This window comes from Calonectris borealis, chromosome 2 (genome assembly GCF_964195595.1).
Source record: "Calonectris borealis chromosome 2, bCalBor7.hap1.2, whole genome shotgun sequence".
NCBI lineage: Eukaryota > Metazoa > Chordata > Aves > Procellariiformes > Procellariidae > Calonectris > Calonectris borealis.
In genome coordinates this window covers 143,707,232-143,734,387 of record NC_134313.1, presented here as the reverse complement: position 1 = coordinate 143,734,387, position 27,156 = coordinate 143,707,232, and the positions used below count along the sequence as shown (strand labels likewise).

Genomic DNA, 27,156 nt, shown 5'->3' with positions numbered 1-27,156 from the left:
TCAAATATAAAATTGTGTCCCACTGAACTGGGGTTTACAGTGTTTTTTAAAAAAGTCCTATGTGATTTATTGGTAGACCATAAAATACCATTACTTTGTAACAAAAAATATAGGACTTAACAAGCTTTGAAGACTTATTTATGACATATATCAGTGTGCCTGATATCATCATACAATGTGATGGCATGATATAGTCTATCATGCTATAGATAGGCATGCAACATACCGTGTTGCATGTATATGATGCCATGGCATCATGGTTATACACATTTGATAACATGTTAACAATAGCGGAACCTCATCAGGCACCATGGAGAACCAGTCTGATCTGTCGATTCAGGAATACTGAATGACCCCAAGGCCCTCTTAGATCAGGAACAATTTAAAGGAATCCGCTGAGTTTGCAGGGAATTTGCAAATGGTGCACAATCCAGAGAAACCTAAACAAACCCTGTGGGATTTATGCTAAAGCTGAGACTAAGGCCAACACTTTCAAAAGCAAACAGCAGTTTCTGAAGCTCAATTTTGAGTGTTTGATTTTGAAAGATTGTATTTTAATAAAGAGTTGCAAACGGAGTGCCCCAAACTCGAAGCTTTCCAAATCGTGCATTTAAAACCACGGGCTGTTTCCCACATGCTCCAGCCTGCACAAGCAGAAGATGTTGCTCTTTAAGGGCTTTTACAGGAGAGCAAGATATGAATCTTTTCTGCTTCAACTCCAATTAAATTGAGAAATCGTTATTTCATCACTGTGTCCTCACCCACAATGGATGCCGTTGTTCCTCTTCAGAGTTCTTTGTCTCCTGGCCAGGTGCAGTCCAGCTGGGTTTGGTAGGAACTGGAGGTGGTGTAAATCCTTGATGGCTTTTCAGTGGTCTGGGTATACCTCACTCTTCCCAGGACAGGCCCTGGACCTGGAATGACAGTGGCTGGAGTTAGCGCTTCCCACCAGAACAAACCGCATGTGGGTCCAGGGACAGGTTCAGAAGGGTACCTTTCCTGCTCTCTCAGACCAGAGGGCTGGAGAACAGTGAGTCTTATGTCCAGGACATCACATTTTTGAAGAACAAACCATGGTACCAAAGGGAGCATGTTTTCCTCCTGTGTGGGACAACATACCTGTGTGCAGTAAGAGGGAGGGGGAAGCTGGGTTGTCTACACCAGAGGTGGATGTTATCTGCAGGAACATGGACAGCTCTGCTTGGCTGCTCTCCCCCAGGAGATGGATGTGTCGGTGTGGGGAGACGTGCAGGTACACTGCTAGAAGGAGTCTGGCCCTCCTCTCTGGTACCTGGCCCCACAGGAGTGGTGTGAGGAAACAGGGACAAAACAAAACCTCTGTCTTTGGGCAGCCTTGCCCTCGTCTAACCATGAAAGCTGGGTATTGTTCACCTGCTCTGGAGCTCTCCCCATTATTCCTCAAAGGGACAGGGCCTCAGCAGGAGCCTGCTGCCCTCACGACAGTTGGCCAGGTTGCTATGGGGCTGATGGCCAGGCCATGATAGGGCTGATGGCCAGGCTGCTGTAGGGTTGATGGTGAGGCTGCAGTGAGGGTGATGGTGAGACGCTGTACGGGTGATGGTGAAGCTGGCATGGGGGGTATATCTAGGCAGCTTTGAGGGTGATGGCTAAGCCATTGTGGGGCTGACGGCTGCTGCCATGGGTATGGTAGCAAGGATGCTATAGAGGTGGTGGTGGGTGATGGGTAGGCTATTGTGGGGCTGATGGTGAAGCCGTTGTTGGGCTGATAGCCAGGCTGCCGTGCAGCTGCTGGGCTGCCGGGCGGCGGCGGCGGCGGGAGGGGGCTGTCGCTGCCGGGGGCGCACGGGCGGAGGAAGAGGAGGAGGAGGAGGAGGAGGAGAAGGAGGAGGAAGGCCGCAGCAGCAGCTCTCGGGAGGAGCCTGTCCAGCGTGAGACAGCACATTCAGCCGCCGGCGGCGGTCCTGCTGCAGCGGCGGGCGGCACGGCCACGGCACGGCACGGCACGGCACGGCACGGCACGGCACGGCACGGCACGGCGCAGCGCCGCGGGCAGCAGCCGTTCGGGCGGCGGGACGTCTCTCCGCTCCCCTCGCGGCGGGGGCTCGGTGAGGGCTGCGCGGCGCCGGGAGTCTCTCCGCATCGCCCGGGCGCCGGCGGAGGTAAGGCACCCGCGGGGCACGGCGGGGCCGGGAGGTGGCCGTGCCGCGGCGGAGGGGCCGGGCGGGGGGGGGCGTTCCTCGGGGTGCGCATCGGCCGCGGAGCCTCGGCGCCGGAGGCGCTGCCCGGGCACCCGGCCGGGCTGGGGTGGCGGGCATCCTCTGGCTGCCCCGCAGCAACCGGCCGGCCCTCGCCGGGAGGTGGGCTTTTCCACGCCGGCGGCTCGTCTGCGGGGAGGGAGCGGGCGGGGAGGGCTGCGGTGAGCCCCGCCGGCCTCGGCGGCACCTGCTCCAGTCCCTGGGGCTCCTCCCGGCACCGGCAGCGGCACCGGCACCGGCAGCGGCACCGGCACGGCCCCTTCGCCGTCCCGCTGCGCCGCGAGGGGCTGCCGCAGGCTCCCCGGCTTTAAGCGCCAAGCAGCTTAAAGCAAAGGTGGGGGGGAGTGGGGGCTAGAAAAAGTTTCCCATCTTTAATTCTTTGCACAGCGTGAGCAACAGCGGCTTTACTCAAGTCCGCGACGACCGCAGACAGGGAATTAGATCTTTTCCCGTTCCTAAGGTAATTCCCTAAAAGGGTGAGAGAAGGAGGGAATCAATGAGAGGCCTTTTTCACTAGTAGTCCATTGAAATACGTTTTCAAAAGGATGTTATTATGGCTACATTGCCCCGAGAATCCCCCTGGGTCAGCAGGGAGCATAAGGCCCCTAGATATTTCCTAGACAAAGCCCCTGTCTTACTGACCGGAACAAAGTATGTTTGTCTGTCAATATTGGCATTGACAGAAAGTACAAATTTCAACTATAAATACATATAAAATAAGGATTCTCAGCAGACTAAGCAATCTAACCTGCTATTATAGGGGGGATGAGATGGAAAGACCTGACATGAAGTTGGCATGTGGCTTTGGCACTTGCACCTGCTAATTTATCCTGACATACAGGGTTTTGTCAGCTCTTTGCTTCTGCATGAGGACATTAAATTACCTCTGAAATGGCTCTAAATATCATGAAGCACAGTGCTGCAAAACCTGTTTCAGAATGGAAATCCATATCCCAGGACCAGGGCCACCAAAGAGTTTAATTTCTGTTACTACCAATGTGCTTTGTTGAAGTGCTTCATTTGTTCTTGCTAAGTTAATGGGAAGAAGTTATGTTTTCTTTTCTGATTCTTGTAAGTTCCTCTTTTTACTTAATTTCCATTTGAGAGGACATCTCTAATAACAGTCTCCACACTTAGTGAAGGTGGATAAAATTCCTTATATAATTTCTGTGTAGCATTTCTCAGCAAGAATGGGTTTCCTCAACACAAATCTTGGGGCTGCACCCAGGTCTTTGCCCCCGGAATTGCTCGCGCTGATAACCATCCGCTGCTTCATTTTGTTTTCCCAAAATCATTCATTTATAGTCCATGAAAATACAAAATGTGTTGCCCCTTCTGCACCTTATTCTCTGTACACAGACTATTTTGAGGATTGGGTCTTGCTATCCTCTTCCTTGATATGTGAAAGATTTCTGAGGGCCAGGTATGTGGAGGTCCAAGAGACTGTTTAGAGTTGGATTAGCTAGATTTCTCCTAGCTCTAAACACCTCTGCCTCAAATTATTTTACCCTAAAAATGCATTAACTGCAGTGCCGCCTTATCCACAGTTTGGGAGAGGAATCTTTAAAGGAGCAGCAGTAAACCACACCGTACACATGCAGTGATCACTGAGAATTTGGAAACCTGGCTACTGAAAGAATAGTCAGGCAAATACTCTTTTGTACCCTGCAGATCTTAAATTAAAAGCTGACCTTCCAGCTCTTTCTATAGGAGGAAGGGCAATGAGCTGCCCTCCTTTGTGATGCCTTTCAGTGGCTATTTTTTTCATTATTGAAATGCATTTGTTTGTTTTCCAGTTTGTGTTTTTCCAGCTTCAGGTTCCTAGTTCCCGTTATGTCATCTCTCATTAGATAAAAGCCTTGCTTTAGCAGCTGTCTTCAGTGTAGGTATTCTAAATGATGCGGCAAGAACTTACCTGCTTTATTTTCAAATAAATTAACAGATCAAGTCTCTTGGTCTCCTTTTCTTTTGTAAGACAGGTTTCAAGAATCATTCCTTGCTGCCATCAGTTTTCCAATCTGCAAGAAGAGAGAGGGAATGCTAGATAGAGCTGGATGCGATGGGTTGTGGTAGAGGTCTCACCATTGCAGGCTACTGGACAATGAGGTGAAATGGGCTGGGAGGGAAAAAGATAAGGGAGTGAAATAGAAAAACATAAGGGTATAGAAGGGCATTGCTGTTTTTCAAAGCTTCACCGAGTCCTGCTAATGATTCAGGTAATCATGGGATCTTTCAGGTCTTCAAACTTTATGTCTTCTCACAGAGCTTTAAAATATGTTCACGGTCTCTCTCTAGGACTACTCAGGCTTATTTACTAGTGCTATGCCTCGAGTGCCCTGTTACGCTCTTCTTTGGCTTGGTTTGACCAACAGCAGCAGTAGTACTTAGGAATCTTTCAGAGTCACTGATGCCTAGTGCCAAAAGGAGCCGCCACTTGGAGGTGGTGGTGGGTTGTTAGCAGAAAGATCCTCCATGTCCTACCCATGGGCTTTAATTTTCCGGGGAGTTAGAGGGAGCTAACACTGAAATCCCCACTGAGGTGCATGGGGAAATTCATATCTGCAGAGGTATGGTTTCAGGCTTTCTGCAGCCGTAGCCAGATATCGTGACCTCAGTGCAATACTCATCTGATATTTTCATATTTTTATTTTAAAAACCTTAAATGAAACAAACCATAATGACTGTAGACGTAGTCTGTGTGAAAAAGGGACGTTTTCCGGCAGGAATACTGATGGAATATGCTGGCAAAGTGCCCTTAGTACAGATGCATCTTGTATTAGTAAAACTGTGCTTTTGCCAGTGCAGCTTATTTTAGCTCATCTGAGCAACACAAGTTATACAGGTGAATACACATTTATGTGTCCGTTAGGGGGCTTGCTTTCCAGATGAGGGATCATGTGGTTTTCACTCAGCTGACCTATATAAGCAGGCCAGAAATGGTAATGCAGGAATGATACTGCTTAAAAAGCAGAAAATTTGAAAAATCTTAAAAAAAGTGTCTGAAAAGCTGCAGTGGCAGCCTGAGACCCTGGCTCAGTCTAAATCTCAGATAGACACAATATGTCCCTTTTACTGCTTGGTAATTATCCATCTAAAACCGTGCTAGCTCTTTTTAGTCAGACATGACATCGGGAGCTGTTGTTCACTTGGCCATCTGCAAGCACTCAAAATAAGGCAGTATACAGTATACATGAGCTTGGTCCTCCAATACTGTTCATTTTAGGTGGCATCATCTTGCCAACTTTTCTGGGAAATGGCTACTTCCAGGCAGATGGCAGGAGCTGCAGGAAGCTGTGAAGCAGACTGATGTGGGAGCCGCTAGATCTCATGGAGACAAGACACCTCTGATCATCTGTGAGAGCTATGACGTCCCATCTCCTCCTGAGCTTAAAACTATACCCCCTCTTTTTTTTTACTGTGCTTCTTCAGCACTTTTTGTTTTCCCTTTTGAGGCAAAAGCGTTCTGGTGGGTGTCCGGGAGTGCGCTGCAGCAGCAGAAGGCATGGAGCAGAAATGACAGTTCTGGAAGTGTTTTGTGGGCAGCACACCGTAACTCTATGCTGAAGTTTTAAGGGCAGAGGACGCAGCCCTATCGCTGCTGACAGTAATAGGAGTGTCTCTGTGGTGAATCTAGCCTCTAGAGTGATGGCAGGAGTCAGCTATGTACATTTTTGAAAGCCATGAGACGTTTCCAAACCCTATTGAAGTCAACGGGAGTCTTTGCATCGACTTAACAGACTTTGGATGAGGTCCTGTGTAACTGCTGCTTTGACCTGTGTGCAGATGCCTGTGTTGCCTGATGAATAATCGCTGCTTAGATTAAGAATCGCTCTTGGCTGTTAATCTTAGAGTAAAAGTACATGTTATCCTATTTTCATATTTAACACTGCTCCCATGCATATGGATCAGCTTGCCTGACCTGGAGAGACAGGAACAAACCTCCCTGGAGCCCTTCTGGACCAGTGCAGTTCTACCCTGTGTATTCCCCAGGTGCTGGCTGATTGTCCCTGCTTGGCCCTGGAATAATTAATGGGTAATTCGGCAGGGGAAGAGGGCTCATTTACTGCCACTCAGCAGAAAACAATTACAGAGGGAATCTTTTAAGCTTTTTGTTTCCAGTGAGATCTTCTCCTCTTCATGTTTCCTTTCCTTCTTGCTGTCGTTCTCTGAGGCTTATCCTTTTCTCTCTTCCTCAGTACTCAACACCATGTTCCCTCCTCACTGGTCTTCCTTTCCCTTTTGTCTTCTCTTTCTGGGATAGAACTGGTTTTAGTTCCTTGTTCTTTTCTCCCTCCATTACGTGTGGTACAAGTAATTCCAAATCCTGCTCCTCAGTAATTCATTTTTCAGTTCATTCCAGCAGAAAGATGCGGTGTGTTTTGTGTTCAAACAATGGGGAGTTATAATAAGGCAAAGATACAAAACTGCCTAGTATGATTAAATATAAATCAGTATAATGGAGGATATATTGTTGATCTGTTTATTACAATATCTCCAAGCCTTTTCTAATGCTTGATTCTAATAGTTGCAGGCTGATTTTGACAGAAAAAGCTATCCCCCAAACTATGCTATGTTAGTATTGAAAGTTAATCACTGTAGGTCCTAGACCACACGCAGGGAAAATATGGATCTCTCTTGCTTTAAACTGTTCAGCCCTTCCATTCTGTATCCATTAACACAGATCTTAGCTTTTAAAGTGCATAGACAGCGGTACTAAATCCATACTATTCAAGGCCTGCCCTTGTTTCGTGTGTTGCACATTAGGCCACCACTGTTAGGATCAGAGTGGTTACCGGGTCACTTGGTAACTGGGGCAAAGACATTTTAAATGATTGCTATTGTATATTTTCAGAAATTAAAATATTTAACAAAAGAGAGTCACAGAAAAAAAAAAAAAACAGACTGCCATCTAATATGGTTCCTTGTATTTGAATCTGTCTGTCCTGGTTTAAGGACTGTTCCACTGACTGAGCATTTAAAAGAATTTCTTCTCTGATTCTCACAGCACAAACAAAGTTGGGGGATTATCTAAACTCATGTGACTTGCTTTGTAATTCATGTTTGTCTTCTCTTTAACTAATGTAAAAGAATGACCATTTTCATTAATCGCACTATTCAAAGTCGTATGACATTGTTTTTTTCATCAGTTTGTTTCTAGTTACATTTTGAGCAGTTGGTAAACCAGAAAGTCGTTTGTATCATAATCTTGAAGGATTTCAGATCTCAATTTGCCCCTAAATGAATTCTTATTTTCTTTATCCTTTTTTAGCTCTGACTGCTCGTAGAGCTTTATTACACACTCATAGCAGTTTGTTACAGATTATCAACTTCTGCCAGTCTTCATTGCCTAGGAACACAAATTACTTCTGGAAAAAACAGAGAAAATAATTCATGTTATATATATGTATGGGTGTAAGCTGTGTGGTGCGTTAAACAATGAATGGCTTACAAATCTATAACCTTTTGGAATGAAACAAGAAATTTGACCTAAATCGTCCCCCCTAGTGTGCAGTTAGCTATTCATGTACGTAATCTGCTGCACTTGGCAAAGCCTGTGAATGTCGTATTCCTGCCTTTCAGTATCTCCATAGTAGTAATAATAATACAAAAAAATTGTGCTGATGGGATAGGAGGGTATTGTACTGGAGACAAAAAAACAGTGATGCCATTCTCTGTTTGTACTGAAAGAGCCCGTGGGAAAACTGTCCCATTATTTCCCACAATATTTTCTTTTTCACAGAAAGTTGATTAATAGCAAGAAAGCAAAGGAAAGCCTAGTTTCTCAGCCTTTATGGGCCTCTTCAAATATATTAAAAACACCCTGTGCAAATTCAGCACTATTTTTATCTGATAATTATAAATTATAGAGCTTTAGGTTTTTTCCCATATGTTTAAAGCATAGAACTCAAAAGATGACAGTAAACTTTATTCTCTGGAAGGGTCTAAGATCGAAAAAAAAGATGTTGCAACCTTACTACTAATGTTCTCTACACCTACAGCAGCCCTTCCTTTGTGTATATTTATTGGTTTTTATTGTTTACTTATCAATGAATCAGAGGACAGGGAAATAAAAAACTATAGACAGCCACATTGACATACAAACATATGAGTCTTTTTTATGAACATATGAGTTCTTTTTAATGAACAAAATTATAATATAATGCAGTATTAGTATTAGTCAACACTAGTATTGATTTTAAAGTATTTAAATGAAGATCATGTCTCCTTAGTGTTGATTCAGTAAACTTTTAATGAAACAGCTTAAAGTTTTATTCTTAAAGTTTAATTACAAGTTCTTCCCAAGAAAGTTTCTGGTCTCACTAAACTAAGTGAAGAATTAGGCATAAGTATAACTGAAGTCAGTGGCCTCCCATTTTTTATATTATTTTTCTTAAAATACTGTATGTATCTATACAGCAATAAGACTGCTGTGCTTTTTCATATCACATAATGTCCATTTTTGCTAAAGGGCTGACTGTATTACTCACGCCTGCATTCTCTCTTGTGATATTGCAGTGATTTGTAGACTTCTAAAACTATGTTTCCCTCTTAACCCTCAAGACTTTCTGTTGGAACCGATAAGCCCATACGTTTTACAGTTTAACATGTCTGGAAGCCAGACATGGACCATTTCTGATTGCCTTGTGGACCACCAGTGGTCCCATATTTTGAGAACCACTAGTAAAAGTTGATTTGTTTTCCAAAAATACCTATAGCATTGGGTTTCTCGTTTGAAGAGAACTGGTGGCATTAACTAGTGTCCTGGGCCCAAATTCTGGAGTTGAGGTCCTGGTGCAGTAAGTCGTGCACTGAGGCTTGCTTCTGGAGGAGTCCTGCAGTGCACTCCAGAGATGCAATTGCCCCATCATTCGGGCTGAGGACTTGTATGCTTCTGCTCTCAGTCAGCCTGTTTGTCAAACTTTCTTTGTGGAAACCAGGGCACTTGAGAGGTACGTGTGCGCGTGGGGCAGAAGAGTTCATGTGCAGCCAGCCTTGCCTTGGTAGGAAGCTGTGATTAAGGTGCAGAGCATGCCTACATCTTGAACCTGGGACACACACCTGAATTCCCCAGACTTGAAGTTCTTATGGTGCCTGGGAAGCTCAGGTAAATCTAGACCGACAAAATGGTGTAGAAACAGAATCCCAAATTGCAATCCTCAAAAATCTCTGCTTGGCTGTCCCTTAGCTCTCAAAGCACATGAAGTCTCTAAAAGCCTCCTTTTTCACCTTAGAGTTCTGCTTCTCGGTGTGTTCTTACCCTTGAAGCCCCAGACTCTACAGCCTGTGTGTCTGCTGTCTATCTCTTCTAGGCTACCTCATCTAGTTTGTATTTCATGAGCCCATCTGTCAGACTGTGTGCTCCATGCCAAGCTGCAGTTGATGGTATGTGCTCCTTCTTTTAGTGCACCCTGGTTTTAATGGGACTCACCTAAGGTAAAGGAGTCTCAGATAATTTTTGCCTTTGCTTAAAGAGATTTTTGCCTTCATCTATGCTCTAATCAGCAAGCTGTTCTGCAGTAGGCACCCTCCCAGTCTTTCCCATTGACGCTGCTCCACATAAGTCATAAAGATACTACACATAAGTATTAAAGATTCTTTGGGCGGACTCTTCAGCGCTTTGCTTCAAGCACCCAGCAAGAAAGAGGAGTCTTGGCCTCCAGATACTAAATACAGCGTTGTATTTTAAACTAAACAGTCATTGCATATAACATGAACTAACCCTGAATCAAAGACTAGAACCCAGGGGCCTCAGTTAGGGACTAATGTTCGCTCTTTTGCATCTGCTTCTTCTGCTCCAATGAATCTTTGCTGAAAAGAAATTAATAGAAAATCGCTTCAATAGTTAAGAATGCAGTCTCCATTCCTCTAGTCTTTCTCACCCAACAGTCACCCTAGGGAGGTGAGTTTCAGTCCTCTCAAGACAAAAAAAACCCCAAACGCCCCAAAACCAAACCAGAACACAAACAAACAAACAAACAAAAAACCCCAAAAAACATGTTTCTCCCATTTGGATGGAATACTTTAACCACAGAGAAGATAAGTAGAAGACATAGACTTCTTGGTTCTCAGTCCTCTCTTATATTCTAATTCTTTGCAGTTCTTTATATGTCCTTTATGTTATGCTGTTAGACATCTGCATTTATCATCTTGCCTTTTTATCTTAGAATATCTTTTTCCACTTACGTGGATCAGCAGGGATGATTGGCTAAGGCTAGCTCTAATTATTCATAGAATCATAGAATCATAGAATCATTAAGATTGGAAAAGACCTCTAAGATCATCGTGTCCAATCGTCAACCCAACACACCATGCCCACTACACCATGTTCCCAAGTGCCTCATCTACACGTCTTTTAAATACTTCCAGGGATGGGGACTCCACCACTTCCCTGGGCAGCCTGTTCCAAGGCCTGACCACTCTTTCAGTAAAGAAATTTTCCCTAATGTCCAATCTAAACCTCCCTTGGCGCAACTTGAGGCCATTTCCTCTCGTCCTATCCCTAGTTACTTGGGAGAAGAGACCAACACCCACCTCGCTACAACCTCCTTTCAGGTAGTTGTAGAGCGTGATGAGGTCTCACCTCAGCCTCCTCTTCTCCAGGCTGAACAGTCCCAGTTCCCTCAGCCGCTCCTCATAAGACTTGTGCTCCAGGCCCTTCACCAGCTTCGTTGCCCTCCTCTGGACACGCTCCAGCACTTCAATGTCCTTCTTGTAGTGAGGGGCCCAAAACTGAACACAGTATTCGAGGTGCGGCCTCACCAGTGCCGAGTACAGGGGCACATGTTGCTTTGTTACTACAGCCGAAGAAGCCCTGGGAAGTCCAAAGAGAATGGTAGTGTTTCTTCCGCTTTGCTTCCTTAAAAATTATGAGAACTTATATGAGATATTCTGCATATTTCTTACAGCCAGGGCTCTTCCCTATTTTCTAAATCTTTGGGTATATTGACTTCAGAGATGAAATAAATGTGTAATAGTTTTTTAGCCTAATTACATCCTTACAAACATTAGCCACAAAGCAAAGCATATTTTTGTTTTAAGAAAGAAATGATATCTGGGTAAGTCTTCCAGCAAAACCTGTATGTCGGCAGCATAGCTTGTTCTTTGATGTCTGTCTGGCAGTTGTTATAACTGGGTTAAGAAGCAGACACCAGAGCATGCATTTTTCATGTTTGGGTAAATGGCTTTAAGTATCAGTTTGCTGGCCATATACCACTAGGGTTATCTCAGGAGGAGGGTTGAAAAGTCAGAGAGGTCAGTTTTACCCCCCATAAGGAGTGGAAATACATGTTTTAATGTCTGAAATGTTTGCAGGATGGAGAAAATGAGTCTTCGTTCCGCTTCAGGAGAGACGAGTAGACGTCTTGAAGTGGAATTCTACGTTAGGTCTTAGTAAGTCATTAAATATACTCCTGGGAGGCCCTTTGGTACCGTTATGATGAACCAGATCTTTTATATAGGTTTTGAAGAAGCGGTGATATCAATGATAGCAGCAGATAGCAGTGAAATCTGAGCATTATGTAAGAAGTACATACAGAAGAAATTGAGATCAGAAGCATGAAATACAGGGCGCTCTTTTTTTCTAGATAAGTGACCTGCAGCCTGAGGATTAGATTCTGTCATCTCTGTCATGTTATCCATCTCTAAAATCTTATCAATTTATAGCTTGCATTTGGGTCTCTTTGAATGTCAGAAAACTTTATTTTAAACTATTCTGCTAGGTCCTGCAGTTCCTCTCTGAAGCAAGCTGGGAAATTCACAGAAGATAACATAGCGCAACTGGTAAGACCAGTTCATGTGTGGGGAGTCACAAAGATTCAGAATTGTGGTAAGCCCATTCCCAGCCATATGCAGAGCCGCATACGGAGCCCTGCATTTTACTGCAGCCAAACAGTAAGAGATAACAGAAACGGAAGCTGATAGAGAGGGAACTGACCAAGGATACCTAGAAATCTTGTATTCTACAAGATCAAAATGTTATCAGGTGTGCAATTGGTTGTTTTGATAAAAACGTCCACTCTTCATAATTGGGGCACGATTGCTGAGTCAGATCCTGAGGAGATACAAATCAGTATTGGCTGCATCATTGAGGATCGTCTCCCAGCACCACATCTGAGATCATTGTGCAGTTATAACTATGCTGATTATGCCTATTGAGGGAAAATCCACCTTACTGAGGGAAAAACCACCTATTTAAAATCTACTTTTCTTTGAGGTGATACATGCAGTCAGTTCTGTGGAACTCAATATAAAGGGAGGATATTTGGTGGGAGATGTGCAGCAGCTTTGCTAGGGTGACCTGTTAGTATGTAGTACTAAAATTCATTCTAACCCTAGCTGGAATGTCGTGTGTTTCTTATTTATCTCCAGCAAGTTGTTGCCAGCAGCTTGTTCTCTTCAACCTTGATGGCTATTCCATGGAGCTATGCTTGTTGGAACTGAAAAGGTCATGGTAAATTTAAGAGGCTAAGGGGGCATGAGAGAATGGGATGATGAGCAGGTGATGCTTCATTGCCACTATGCCTGGTGCTGGAAGAATGGGCAATAGTAGAGTTTGCTTATATGCTGCTTTGTAGGGACCCTATAATTCTGCTGTAACTGAGTTCATTTTGTAGGAGGGCCATTATGGAAGAACAAATGAAAAGATTAAATGCTAATAGATTATAAGAGGAGTATAACTGAGCAGTTGTGGGTACATATCTTACACCCTGTCAGCCTCAAAATAAATAGGCTAGAGATGCACTGACCTGTTGCATAGCAACCAGGAGGAAGCACAGAACCAAATCTGTAGATGCTGTGATTTGTAAACCTTTACAGAACAAAGTACAAGACCTTTGCCCATCTGCTAGAAATGTTCAGAAGCTGAAGGATAAAAAGGGTACACTCCCTGAAATCTAACTCTTAACAACCATTTTTATTTATAGATAAATACACAGATGTAGTGTAAAAAGCCTGACTGTTTTGCCTCAAGGTTATGTAGAAAAAAATACTTAGTCTCTCCAATTTTACTTAGTGTTTCCCTGAATTCATCACACAGGAGATTCCTTAAAATACTGCAAATACTAAGTTTTTGCAGCTGCAAATATTTGCCCATTGTTGTGATCTTGTAAATATTGATATGCCTATTTAGCAAAAGTATTTATGTTATTCAACTGAAGTCAAGTACAAATTCTGATGCATGATAAAAAGAGGTACTGATATGTTTACTTAAAAATTGCTGTCAAGAAGATGATTCTAGCCCTTCTTGCCCATTTGAAGTGTGTTTCAGACGTTATTTTCAAATGAATAGCATGGATTAGAATGCATTTATGCTAGGGTAACAGCTCCCTCTGGTTCCTTGCGGACCAAAGATGTTTATCTGCTTTGTACTATTTCATACTTTGCATGCACACTTTACACTTGTAAAAGTCATAGGTAGATCCCATGGGAATTTCTTCTGTTGTAAAAATGTATAATATTCCTAACTGTAGAAAATGTGTTAGTTTGTACAAAATAGAGACAAATATGGTACATAATAGAAATGAATTGTTTTTTTCCAGTAGAGAACACCATATGTAATAGTTTCAATAGTAATAGTACTCCCACTCTATAAACCCATTCTTTAAAACCAAAAACCACCGAGTAATGTATTTTATTGTGCAACTTCCTTTGCCTTTCAACTAAAGACATTTTGCAGTTTTAGACTCAAGAGTAACTGGCTCTTTGTGAAGGCATATGAATAATACATGTACAGCATCTACAAATACTAGATGCTGCCTATTTATTTTAGAAAAGTATATTAATGAATTAATTATTTATACTTAGTTATATAGGATGACGATTGCCATATGTAACTATTTAATGAACCTCTTTGGTAATGGCAATGGAGATAATAATGAAAAGGGCAACATAGGAAGTCACAAAACAGGAAAGACTTTGAGGCTCATGAAGTGGTAAATATAGTTCTACTCTAGTGCAGCCTAGTTAATGAACAGCATGTAAAAATCCCCCAAACACCAAAAGCAATAAAATCTGTAGGCTTTTTTATCTCCTACCAGATTTGGAAACTTAGGTTTTTTTTTAGATGACCTCAGTGACAGCATACAGACAAAGTGCTATTCTAGGAGATAAAATGAACAGGGTTTAAGAGGAGGGAGATGTTATATCTTATTTTCTTTTTCTGCTTATAAAACGTGTGCACCATCATAATTTTCTTTGTCTTTGTTTCTGTTTTATTAATTATACATTGGGCACTTCATGCTTATTTTTTCTTATATTTAGTCCAAGCTATGTACATGTGTTGCCACTCTTTGTACCTCTGTAACTCTGTGGTTTTATTACTCTGCCAAGTATCAATTTATTACTTCTGCAATTGTAGTAAACCTTTTTAGATGCCTCTGGCTGTTTCTGCTGTTAAGTGCTCATATAAACAGTTCGAAAAAATACCTGCTCAAATATTAAGATACTGATCATTGATAAAGACCTTGTAGCTTATTATATAAAACTGTAATAAGTCTATTGGCTTGTACCTATAAAAGTACTTGCATGGCTTTTAGTCCAGTCGAGGGTAAAACGCTGTTGTTTGCATCTTCCATGCTTATGTGCTTACCGCTGCCACTAATGAAATGGTCGTGAGGTGTTACTACCTATGTGATAAGCTTAGTGGAGTAGTTCTGCATATGTTCTGTACAGCAGAGAAGTTTGTGCAGACACCATTATTATTTTAAGATGAATGTAAATGGTCTTTCCAAGATCTTGTTTCATACTGACAAGCTAAAAGCAACTGCTGGGAGCATACAGGATTCTTCTCACCCAGTCTGAGACATTTACAGTGGAGATTTTTAGAACTTAACTGATCACCCAGGGCCCTTCATCATCATTGGAGAGGAACTGGTGGCTCTGGGGCATGCTTAATCTTAACTGCTTTTAGACATCTGCTTTAGGAAGAGTGGAATCACATCCTAGGATACCCAGACTCTTTTGACTTTACCTGCACTGATGGTGAGGATACCTCTGCATCTACATTATGGGCATCCAGATTTAGTGAGATAAGTCCAGTAGATGGTGAAGTCCCAGAACGCAGTCCTCAGAAGCCTCAGTGCTGCATTTGCACGTGGCTGGGTGGCTGCCAACCTGGCGGGTCTGGTGACCCTTTGATGTGTAAGTGGAATTGGATGTATTTCCAAGCCTAAGAGGGCGGAAAACTGACATCTTGAAATACAACAGTCTGTTTCATTAGAAGTCATGCCAGGAGGAGCAGGCTCCTTTCTCCTGTAGCTCAAAGAAAGGAGAATTCCCTCAGAGTATGGGGAGTGCTCGCGAGTGCTCTCTGTGCAAGGTGGTTCACATCCACATATCCTGCTACATCTCAAGAACCTATCTTAGCACTTGGATATAAGCTCTTCTGGAGTGGGAGGACCCTCTCGTTTTAAAACTGTGTCACTTGACAGTAAACTGGGCGAAACAAAATAAAATTTGATTTAAGATTATGCACCTCCCTTGATGAGGGGAGCCCTAGGCTGCTGCCCTGCTATGAGAACTATTTCTACATTTAATGCAGTGTTCAATGTGTTTGATCCTATGTGTCCTTCTCCCAGATAGGTGATTTAATTGCTTCACTACAAAATGTGCTTGTTACTGTTTCCCTCTGACCAATGCCTTCTCCCAGGCTGTAGAAGATTAGGTCATACATAAGCCTTGGGTTGTCATTGTGCACCACAGCGAATGTTAAAAGTAAATCTTTTTTACTGTTTGCCTTTATCTCTCTTGGTGTGGGATGCCTTGTAGCACACAGGGTGGCAATTATTAGAAATTTGTTCCCAGTAATGAATACAGAGTGTTAACTCCGTAGTTAATGCCAAGTAGAGTGACGAGCACGCTTGCCTCCTTGCTCACTGCTGACTTGCTGACATCTGAGAAAGGTGGTTACATACCCTTGGTGTTCAATTTGTGCTAAAATAGTAAATAGCCAGTTTGAAGGTTGATAAGCTGTTTGGGGTGCTAAGGAATGACTATAATATATGCAGGATGAAAGTAACTTGAGATTAATTTCTTTCTATAATTCAGCTCTGGCAACATTCTTTGAAATTTAATACATCATCTTTGTGGTATGTAAGGTTTGTTTCGTTATAAATAGGGCAAATTATAATAGGATTTGATCACTCTGACTGGAGCATTGTAAAGAAGGGACCAGGCACTAAACTGTTGATGCTCAAATCAGGGAAAAGGCTAGTTAGTTTTTCTGATATTAAGGGAACGAATTTTTAGAAAGCCATTCATTGATATCTGACAAACAGCTTGAAAGGGATGCCAAACCCTCAGGGTTTCTGTCATGAGCCTTAAAACGCATTTGCATATTTTCTGCATAGAAACAGGAGCTCGCTCTCTGTTGCCAAACGGCAGAACTAAAAGGATGCAAAAACTCTATCTAGTCCGAAGGGCTCTGAGGGAGAATTTCATAATCAGAATTCAAATGTGTGCAACAGATTAGGAAAATGACTTCAAATGGGATTTCAACCATATCTGAGAGAGACCCACAAATCCTGAGCAGATTTGTGGGCACAATACTACCTACACTGCCATTAAAAAGCTTGCTTTCTTCTCTGGGCATTTCTCATGTAAAAAATAGCTCACTGATGTCAACTGATCACACAGATTAATGTTGATTAAGGTGCTACTGCTTAGTTTTATTGATGTCAAATGCAGTTTTTCTGACAGTTTTGATTTCTCTTTCTCAAATTGAAAACAATATCATCATGAATAGGACTAGAGTGATGGAGGAGTAAAAGAATGATTGTCCTCTGCCTACAGCGGTCACTGGATCCAGTGGTCCAGTTTGTTAAAGTTTAATGTTCTTCCTAACTATACCATTTACTGTGAGTTGTTGTGGACTGAACTGGGAGTCCCCAGGTCTTGAAAGGGCTGTAGGGAACCTTGCCAGCTCTGCTGAAGTAAGTGCAGAATCTGTGCTGGTGTGAGCCGGACTGGTGTAATTCCTACTGGTGGGCTTCAGCTGGGAGTTTCATTGGCAAGTGTTAGCATCTGTGGTGTGGTCCACACACAGATACAGCTACGCTGGCCCCTCTGCCCTCCCTCATGCTGCTCTTATGCCTGCCATTTTCATTGAATGGTTTCCTCTTCTGATTCCGTGTATTATTCTTTTCTTTCATTAAAGGAAAATGCTTGCAAGACACCAAAGCATGTGGGGCCGAGATTGCATTTAACGTGGAGGTGATGTTTTGTTGGCAATATCCTCCATACCATTGACTAAATATCTCTTTATCATTTTGAGGAGGAAGCTGATGACTGCAGAGGAATTTATGATGGATGAAAGTGCCATATAATTTTTAGCACATAAATTTACCCTCTGATCATCCACCCACCCAGGCAGTAATGTGGGTGGAGTTCTCATTACTATTAACAGAGAGTTGCCATTTAAACTTCCCATGCATCAAGCAAACAATAGACTTCCATTGCGTATACATGGCACTGCCATTGATCTGGTCGATCCTGAGTTGCAGTGGTGGATGTGGTCAGTGATGTGTGAATTAATAGGAAAGGCCCGGTTAACTCTTTTCATGAATGTCTATATTAATCAGGACTGTCTTTGCCTTTGCAGTAAAATGCTAATAAGAAAATCAGTATTGATACAGATAGATGACAGCCCATAGTGGTGATGATATTAGAAAATAAATAAATTATCCATGATTTGTTAGAGATTTGGGCAACACTGGTGGGGTTTTAAAACTGTAGAAAAAGATTGATATCTTTATGTTCTTTAGAGATCTGGCTCTATTTCTGCATAATGTGACTTTTTATCTCTTTACCCTTCATTTTCAAGGCTCACGTAACAACAGCACAGATTGACAGAGATTTAAAACACAGGGTGTACATGGGTTCACATCACTGTCCTACAGAGAATTGTGTTCAAGACTAAATGGCGGGGGAGTTCTTTCAGTAGCTCAGAAGAAATGCTTTTGCCAAGCTTGTGTGACTGGAGTCAGATCAGGAATATTAGGCATGTCTCCTGCCTCTTGGAAAGGTGATCCGAGCACGAGACTGTTAGCGGAGCAATGTGCTGCTTCGTCAAAGAGAAGCCCAGGTTTGCTGGGTTGCCTGGTTTTGTGCCTCGTCTGCAGCTTTTTGAGGGAATGGCCCAGGTTTCCCTGGAAAGGGTGGAGGAGATTCCTGTGCAGGATAGCCCGTAGCTTGGTGAGGGTGCTCCCCGGAGGGGTGAATACGTGAAAGATACTGAGACGGAGCTGGGGGTATGCGTGGGGCTGTACCAGTGGAACGGGAGGGGATCCTGGGATGGCAGCCGTTCAAGGCATGTGCAGAAGCAAAAGCTATCATGTTTCCAATTTTTGTGAGTAAAATTGTTACTTTTCTAAGATATATGGGGCTGTTCCGGGCAGATCTAGTTCTCGTACTTAAAATTGAAATCCATTTGTGGATCTGGGTCCTACAGTCTGGCAGAGCTGTTGAAATAAAAATTGTGAAACAAATATCCTGCTTTCTACAATGTCAGTGTAGTCCAAGGGTCAGTGTTTATATATATTTATTTATATATATTTTATATATTTTTAATATATATTTTTTAAAATACATTTGTAGCAATTTTAGAAGCACTATTTTTGATATAATTAATTATCTTTTTTCAGTAAATGGGGAAAACCTTTAATTCTGTTTTCACCTTGGTTTCCATAATTTTGTTTCCAGCAGAGTCAAAATGTCAGACAAAAGTGATTTAAAAGCAGAACTTGAGCGCAAAAAGCAGCGTTTGGCTCAGATAAGAGAAGAAAAGAAACGGAAGGAGGAAGAAAGGAAGAAGAAAGAGGTAAATATGCAAAAGCGCCTTTTAGATAGCTCATGCTTGCAGAAGGGGCTTGCAGAGGTTTTGACGTGTCAGTATTGTATACCCCAAGGTATCTGTCATGTGGAATGAGATCCTCAAACCCATATCAGTCTAAACTTAAAATCAAAATGCTTCTTTTTAGTCAAGAAAGTTGGGGTGAGGGAATTGCTTTTTAAAACCAACGCACTGTCAGATGACAACAGTTCAGACAACATGATGTGTATGTGTGTGTAGAAAAAAAATTGATTTGCCACAATGCTTTTTGCTGGGCTCTCCTTCGATGGAAAGGGAGTGGAGAGTGGGGAAAGACAGAAAGAGGGCTTACATTTTTTTCAAGCCATTACAATCTAAATATGTATTTTTGTACTCTGAAGAGTAGTTTGATTACTAGCTAAGGTAACAGATTTACAATTATTATTCTCCAGTAAAGTAAAACATAATTGCAATTGCATTTTCATCTTCTGGCATGGGTGCATCTTTCAGTTCTGTTAAAGTTTGATTGACATATTAGTTTATTTGTCCTTGACAATATGCATTAGGTTTTTCATTAAGGGATTTGTACTTCTTTTTGTTCAGTCACTTAGTGGAATAGAGGTGAGAATTGACAGGGAGTGGATATTCATTTTCATGCAAAGTCAGAGAAGCATTAAGTGATTATGTTTCCTTTCCTTCAAATGTCAACACTTACCGTAGTTTAAAGCACCTGTTATCCTTTACTAATAACTGGTTTCCTTTTAAACTGACACTTTAATATTGTACATGAATTTCATGGAATTACTGTGGAAATGTGATGTGATCCAAGAAATCAGCATTCCAGTTTTGGCTGTCTTTTTAATCTTTTTTCATTTGAGCCATTTTTATGCAATTACCAGCACACTCCCCAGTGAGGCTCCTGGAGTCACTAGGGGAGTCCTCTGTAAGCAGAACTTTAAATGTTAACATTTTCAGTGTTCGTTACTAGCCTGTTAATGAATTAGAGGGAAGGGAGCCAAGCTGATGGCTCGAGGAAGCTATTAAGTCCTTTCCTTTGTTCCCTGCCTCTGATTTTATGCCTCGTGGAGATCTTGTGGTGGTTGGAACTTTCCATTGGCCCCGATAGCCAGATCCAGCTCAGGACACCCAGATTACGCCGTGGTGCCTAACAGTGGCACCGTAAATGGGGTGCACTGGTATGCCTGATGGCCTCCAGGAGTGAAGTCTAACATTCACTTAGGTGCTTAGCCATGTACACAGGAGCAGAAGAGTTGTCTACAACCCTACGTACTGTGAGATATTTCAGGCTAGCTCATGGGAAGAGCTGAGCACAGGACTATGCCTGAACTTTGTCGTTGTCTGTAAAAGCAATGTTCTTCTGTATCCTGGCTATGTCCAAACTGAAGGATGGGGATGCTTCTGAACTTCAAGGTTTTCTCTTGTGCTTGCACCAACATCAACACCAGGCTGAGGCACTGTGCAAGTCCCCTGTGCCCCACACTCTGGTTTCAGCGGAAAGGAAAACCTCTCTATGTGGAGGTTAGATAGGGTCAGTCAATTTGAAGCAACCTTATCCAGGATCCAAAGTATAGAGGCAGATGCTGCCAGACATTCTCTATAAAAACTATGCTGGGGCCAGACATTCTCTATAAAAACTATGCTGGGATTGCTGTATTTAAGACATGATAAAATGATAGACACAACCACTTGCATTTTGTTTTCCTTGCATTAGTGGTTACTGCACTAGACTACAAAGTGGGACATGGGTTCAGTTCCCTCATCTGCCTGGGAGAAGGGCTGCGAGCCTCTTTCTTTAAAGGGAGTGCTCTAACCACTGCGCTGGGGTATCCATGTTTTCCTTCCACCTTACTATATGGGGGAATGAAGAGCCAAATGTAAGGGATTCTGGCTAATGGAGATGTTGCTCCTCCTGTTTCTAGGTCCCAGTAGACCCAAGGGGGAGGAGGCTAATGTCTGGAAGCTCCAAGTAGATATAGATATCTAAGCAAAGAGGGAGGGGTATTCTGGACCATTAGGTTTGGCTGTTAGTGCCCAGGGCTGCCAAAATCCTATTTTAGATGCGTTAGTCCTTTCCTTTGCTCCTGTTAGATGTTGACGTTTATGAGAAAGTATTTTTGTTGCCAACAAGTGCTTGGGACCAAATGTAGGCCCTTAAGCTACATCACTGAAGTCCAATGGAATTTTATTTCTTGATCCTTGAGTAAGTAGGAAGGGGCCATTTTTATTCAGGGTAATGATATCTGTTATTCTATGGTCAGCTTTTATATTAACTGAATAAGTTGCATCTGATGAGTGAGAGGCAGATGTCCATCAGTGTACTGTAAAAATCCTTGCAAATATACTTGCAAAGATCAGTTTTCCCATGCATTCGGGGAAAAATATTGTTACTGATACATAGAGTATAAATTATCCAAGTTATAAATTATCTAAACATATCTAAGTAAATTTCAAAGTGTACATAAGCAGTGGTGCATATAAATATTTTCCACTTAATTGCTAGAGCTGATTATATGTGGCTGAAACTTTTCTGTTTTGTTTTGTTTTAACTCAGGCTGATCTACAGCAAAAGAAGGAGCCAGCTCAGGAAGATTCTGACCTAGACCGCAAAAGAAGAGAGACAGAAGCTTTGTTACAGAGCATTGGTATATCCCCAGAACCACCTCTAGGTATTTGAAAGGAGCACACTGTAAAGCATTCAGCTCTGCCGCAATGAATGCATTCTTTCTATTAAAGCATGCTTGGCTTTTTTGGGTTTTGGCTGTATTAGTGAAGTGAACTCTTCTGTTTGAATGCCTGCCATACCATTCACATATACCAGCTCATGGCATTTTGAGTACTTGTCATTGCCAAAAACATCTGTTTCATTTCTTCAAGAAATTTTTGTGAACGTAATGCGGGTTGGTTTTGCATACCAGCAGTGATTTCTTTTCTGATGGACTGTTTTATCTTCTCCCACATCTATCTGATGACCCACAAAATAATATTATAAATGCTGTACTTCATTAGCCCCAGGTTTTGTTTCAAAAATTCAGATGACGCGTTTGCTGAGGAAGGAGGAGCATAGTCATGTGGGAACTCCCATTGATTTTTGTTTAAAATCAAGGAAAACTGGAGAGGGGAAATAAAAAGACAAATCACAACTAGCAAAAAGCTTATCATCAGATCGTTCTTGTAGATTTTAGATCTGGTTTCATGTGCTTGACCTCTTTTTTGGTTTTGATGTTTCTGTTCTAGAATCTGAAATCCTCAGTTTAAAAACACAAGTTTATAGTATGTGAATATTGGTTACCTTGATTAAGTTCTGTCTTACTTATTAGGTGGCCCTAAAGTGAGAAATTTCCTTCCTTCTTTCCTTCCTTCCTTCCTTCCTTCCTGTGCTTTCTTCTCCCTTGAATCCAGAATCACTGTCACTATTTTAGCTGAAATATTGGCCCCTCTGGAAGTACCAAGCCTTGTCATTAAATTCATTGGGGCTGAATCTAGGATTTTACCTCTAGATATTCTTGCCTGTAATATTTAGGAAAAACTCCAAATCTGACAAAATACTGAATTGATTTAGGAAAGCACCTTAACAGATGCTTGGGTGCATATGCAAGTAGATTGTGACATTCTGAATTGGGATTTCAATTCATAACTTGCATTAACCAACATTTATTGAGAAAAGTTACTGTTTTTATAAGTTATGATATAGTGACTGAAGCTTTTAAATACCACTTCTCAGACGAATTGTCTGACAAGTAATGGTTAGGTTGTTTTTATGTACCATAAATATGTTTTGTAAATTATATCATGATATTATAAAATCAGATACATTTTTATCTAAAAATGAGGATATATTTCCTTATCATATTATTAACTAAACACATATATTCATGTTGCAAATTATCAATTCTTTTCTTAGTTAATTATTTTGTGTTTGATACTGTCAAAAGAACATGAAAATTCGCATATAAGATGATTCGGTTTAGTTAAACAATAGTATTTTGTCCTCTCTCATTCCCTGTATATACACTCACAACTAATATACAAAGGAGGCTTTAATTCTGCCTTCACATACGCATGTGATACCCAGATCCCACTGTGAATATAGGATACATAAACAGCCACGACATACCTGTAACCTGCCAAAGGGCTGTCACGAAAATGAATTCACTTTTCATGCTGCAGTCATTTCTGTGACAGTCTCTAGTGAGAATCTGCATGAAATGTTTGACCACATGGAAAATCCAAATCTCTTGACAGGTCTGTCATTATACATTATGGAGCATAACAAAATAGTTTAAAGTTTTACTCCGTTAAATCTATAAAAGGAAATGCACATGATTTAAACCAAATGGGAAACTTCGTTCTTGCATTAAAAGCCCTTTTTGTGCTTTATTCAATGTGGCTGCTTTGAAGAATACTTGCATTAAATCTTGACTGGAGCCATCTCTGCATTTTAAATATTTTTGAAAAACCATTTTAAAAGAAATCAGGATATTTTTACTTTTTTATTTATTATTTCCTTGCTGAAGAGCTTTAACTCGGGCTGACCTTGAGCTATGAACTTCCTTTCCTGTTTCAGGAAACAAAACTGCCTTTGCATGAAATATGCTTCAAAAGCTCTGGCAAGCCAAAGAGAAAATCATTGCTAGACCTTGGGCAAATAGCATCTAAACCAAGGGAAAATTTTCCTTGAGTGTTGAAATCATGTCCCACCCAAAATGGAAACTTTATATGACCTAAATTACTTAAGAAAACATGATTGCTGAGCAAACTAATATGTATTCTCACCATCTTTGGGAAATGATTTTAACTTAGCTGGATTTCCTTATTTAGCTTTTATTTTTGATGTCATATCCACACTGCAGCCTTAGACCATATCTAATGGACACTGGCTTTTGATTTAAATTCAAAATTTGAAAAGTATGCTTGTTCTATTGCCTACTTGACTTTACCAGAAGAGTTCACTTAGTTTTTTGACAAGACAAGCCCCTGATATTTCTTCATACTTTTAAAATCTTTTGCAAGTCAACTTTAAATTATACCCAAGAAAACAAGTGCCGTTTTATTTCCACAGGTATCTCCTCCATTGATTAGCTGTAGATTCCCATTGGGCTTTCAGTCCTGTCTAAGTTCATGTCAGTTTTAACACTTCCAAAAGACTTAAAATTCACTTGACTCTCTTCCTTTTCTTTTTCTTTCCTTCCTTATTTGCTTTCACCATTTCAAACTCTCCTACTCATTCATCCACTATCATTTTGGTCCATTGGTTTTGATTTGTCTGACACTGCTCTTCATCAGTGCAGTCGCTGCATGTGTTAACATGGGATACCTGTTATTTTCATTATTTAGTCCCAACCCCTATGTCTCCCTCTTCGAAATCAGTGAGCACACCCAGTGACGCAGGCAGCCAGGACTCGGGAGATCTGGGACCCATAGGAAGGTAAGACACAGAGTTGATAGCGTTGAATAAATGTGGTTTTTTCACTTTGCTCTTACTTTCCCATTTTTACCTTTGCTCCTTGTCTGTAAATGTGAACATGCTGTATCTAACGTGTACTTTTGTTTCTGCGTTTTCCACTGTGTGTTACCATCCGGTAAGACTAGTCCCAGTTGTGAGGTAAATAAATGCATGCAGCAAGCAGATCTTAAGCTATGAGCCCCACACCTCATATTGGAAGCAAGAGCTGAATTTACGCTTCTAAAATGGCCCACAGAAAGCTGTTAATTCTGTGTGGATATACACTAAAAACAGAGGGAAGTGCCCAGCGGTAGAACCTGTTGCTCCTGTGAGTTATCTTTGTTCCCATAACCAGTCCCCTTTGAAGTCCTCCCAGGTGTAATGCCAGGCTGCCTCGGGTTCTTGCGTGGCTGCTCAGGGCAGCGTGTGCCACCAGCAGTGGCAGGGAAGAGCTTGGAACAGAAACGGGCTGAAACACCCGGGGACCCGCTGCCAATTCTGCCTTGGAAACTGCGGGAATCGGTGTAATGCGGAATGGGAGGGAAGTGGCTCTCTTCTTGTTGGAAAGGGGTGGTGTAAGGGATGGGCACAAGAGCAACCATATCTTTGTTCATACGGCTGAAATAGGAAATGAAGTGGCAATCCCAAAATATTTCCCACTCTGGAGTAGAAAAGAAAGGAGGAGGATGCTGGTAAAGGAGCATGTGTTCAAGTAAGAAGAGGTCCAAGCAACTATACTGTATATTTTGAGAAATGTAAAATGTAATACCTCCTTTTGTATCAAACTAATTCAACATAAAGCTGAGCTGCCAGCCCATCCAAATCTGCGAGCCAAGACTCTGCTAATCGCTTGAAAACACAGTGATTGCTCTCTGCAGTCAACAGTTGTCAGGAGTAGACACCATACCTCGACAGACATCAACACTGTTGTCACAGAGCTTCAGGTCACCAGATTTCATACCACAACAGCCTTCTGCTTAGAAGAATCACACTTCTGTAGGCTGAAATTATATTGTGTCCTCCTTCAGCCGGATGCAGACACCGTCCGTTGTGATGTGGAGGTTGCAAGCTGCTGCTGGAATCTGCTCAGCCCTTCTTCCAGGTCTACCCTCTAGAAGAAATTGAGGTTGTTAAGTAGAAAAGCCCTAGCCTGTAAGATATGGCAGTTTAAAACACAGAAAATAGTGTAATGCTACATTCATAAATAAATGCAGTAGACTTCAGCAAATTAAAGTACTTTGAGCAGAAAAAAAATTGTTTTTAAGCGAAGTATAGCTTGCTGTTCAGGAAGAAGTTATTTCCCACAGTCCTACATGAAGCTATGACAACGCTGGCTGGAGACTTCTAAATTTCTGGTTTTCTTCTGAACCTTAATAGTGTAACTTTTTTACTGTTAAGGTAGTGAAATGCCCTTGGAAGGATTTATTTTACTATGACCTATGCTAGCACTTTGACTGTCAGCAACAAGCAATGAAAGCACACAACCACATGTCCTTACGGAGGAGAACAGTTTGTCCTCTTCTTCAAAGCCCACGATGTACTGCATTGTGGGCATTTGGTTTGGATCCATTTTCTGGCTTCTTGTGGCCACACTAGGAATTCTGAGGGAATCCCAAGACCTTGTTTGTAGTCCACCAATTTGCTTGCCATCCTTTCTGGTATTGAAAGGGCTGTGTTGTGTGCCAGGAAGGTCGAGGGTGTTTGCCTGGAGTGATTGGTTTGTGGTAATGGAAATTCGATGATGTCTGGTCCAGGCCCTGGGGAATCTCTGTGACCTGTGGATAGTACTGGGCAGCAATTAGTTTGTCACTGGGTGCAGGTAGATGTGCTCAGTGTGTGGTTGTGTGAACGACTACACTCAAGCGTGCATATGTGATAGAGCAGTCAAACTTGGAGCGGAAGATGTTGGTGGACCTGTCATCACAGTGGGTAAATGGGATGAAACCACCTCAGCTGTTTTCTCTTTGAGAGATGCCTAAACCATACTTCTGACTTATTTTGACTACTGCATATATGAATGCCCGTTTATCTGTATAAGCAAGGTTACTCTGCTTCATTTTAATGTATCCTTCTATTTCCCTCTCTATGCTGGAGGGCACTTTCCCTGGATCCCCTCTCATACCATCGTGCTTGTAAGATCTTCCCCTTTTTGCCATTCTGCTGCAAATTTGCTGTACAATGGTAGACTGAGCACAGGCATTAGAGGAGAGCAGATTAGTTCCAAAGCTGCTAATGCCCCAATCTCGGAGAGCATGGCTCGTCTGTTGTTGCTGCTAACACTGCTGCAGAAATAGCAAGCTCGCACAGGCTGGCAGAAATCCTGCATGCAGTCTGATTACTCATTGCTGAAGTGTTCTCCAGAGGAAGATACGGATATTAAAAAAAAAGCTGTGAAGTCATAGATTTTGGTTCACTACAGGAGAGAGGCCCTCCTGTTGCAGGCTTTGAAGAAAGAAAGAAAGAGATCTTCGTACGTTCCCATCTGAGGCAGCAGTTTCTGTTGCAGAACTAGGTTGGGTTCATACTTCCGTGGATTGTTGGCACTTCTGGTAGTTGTCAGACTTAATATATCGGTCTTAATATTGCCAAGTATATCTGAGGTATGTTTTGATTGGCAAGCACCTGTGATTTCTTATAGAACGGTGAACGTA

General features: G+C 42.0%; 1 protein-coding gene across 8 annotated transcripts in view; it reads left to right on the top strand.

Moving 5' to 3' along the window:
- Window positions 1-1,840: 1,840 nt before the first annotated feature.
- Window positions 1,841-27,156, top strand: part of DYNC1I1 (dynein cytoplasmic 1 intermediate chain 1) — a 197,433-nt gene continuing 172,117 nt past the window's right edge. For 2 of the 8 annotated variants that reach the window (XM_075143718.1, XM_075143714.1), the window contains exons 1-4: window positions 1,841-2,141; window positions 18,936-19,050; window positions 21,614-21,728; window positions 24,397-24,487. In XM_075143718.1, the coding sequence (XP_074999819.1) occupies window positions 18,943-19,050; window positions 21,614-21,728; window positions 24,397-24,487 (314 nt within the window). In that variant the 5' untranslated portion in view covers window positions 1,841-2,141; window positions 18,936-18,942. Of the gene's footprint in view, window positions 2,142-18,932; window positions 19,051-21,613; window positions 21,729-24,345; window positions 24,488-27,156 lie in introns of all 8 variants that reach the window. The other 6 variants (XM_075143716.1, XM_075143715.1, XM_075143712.1 and 3 more) reach the window with 6 other exon arrangements.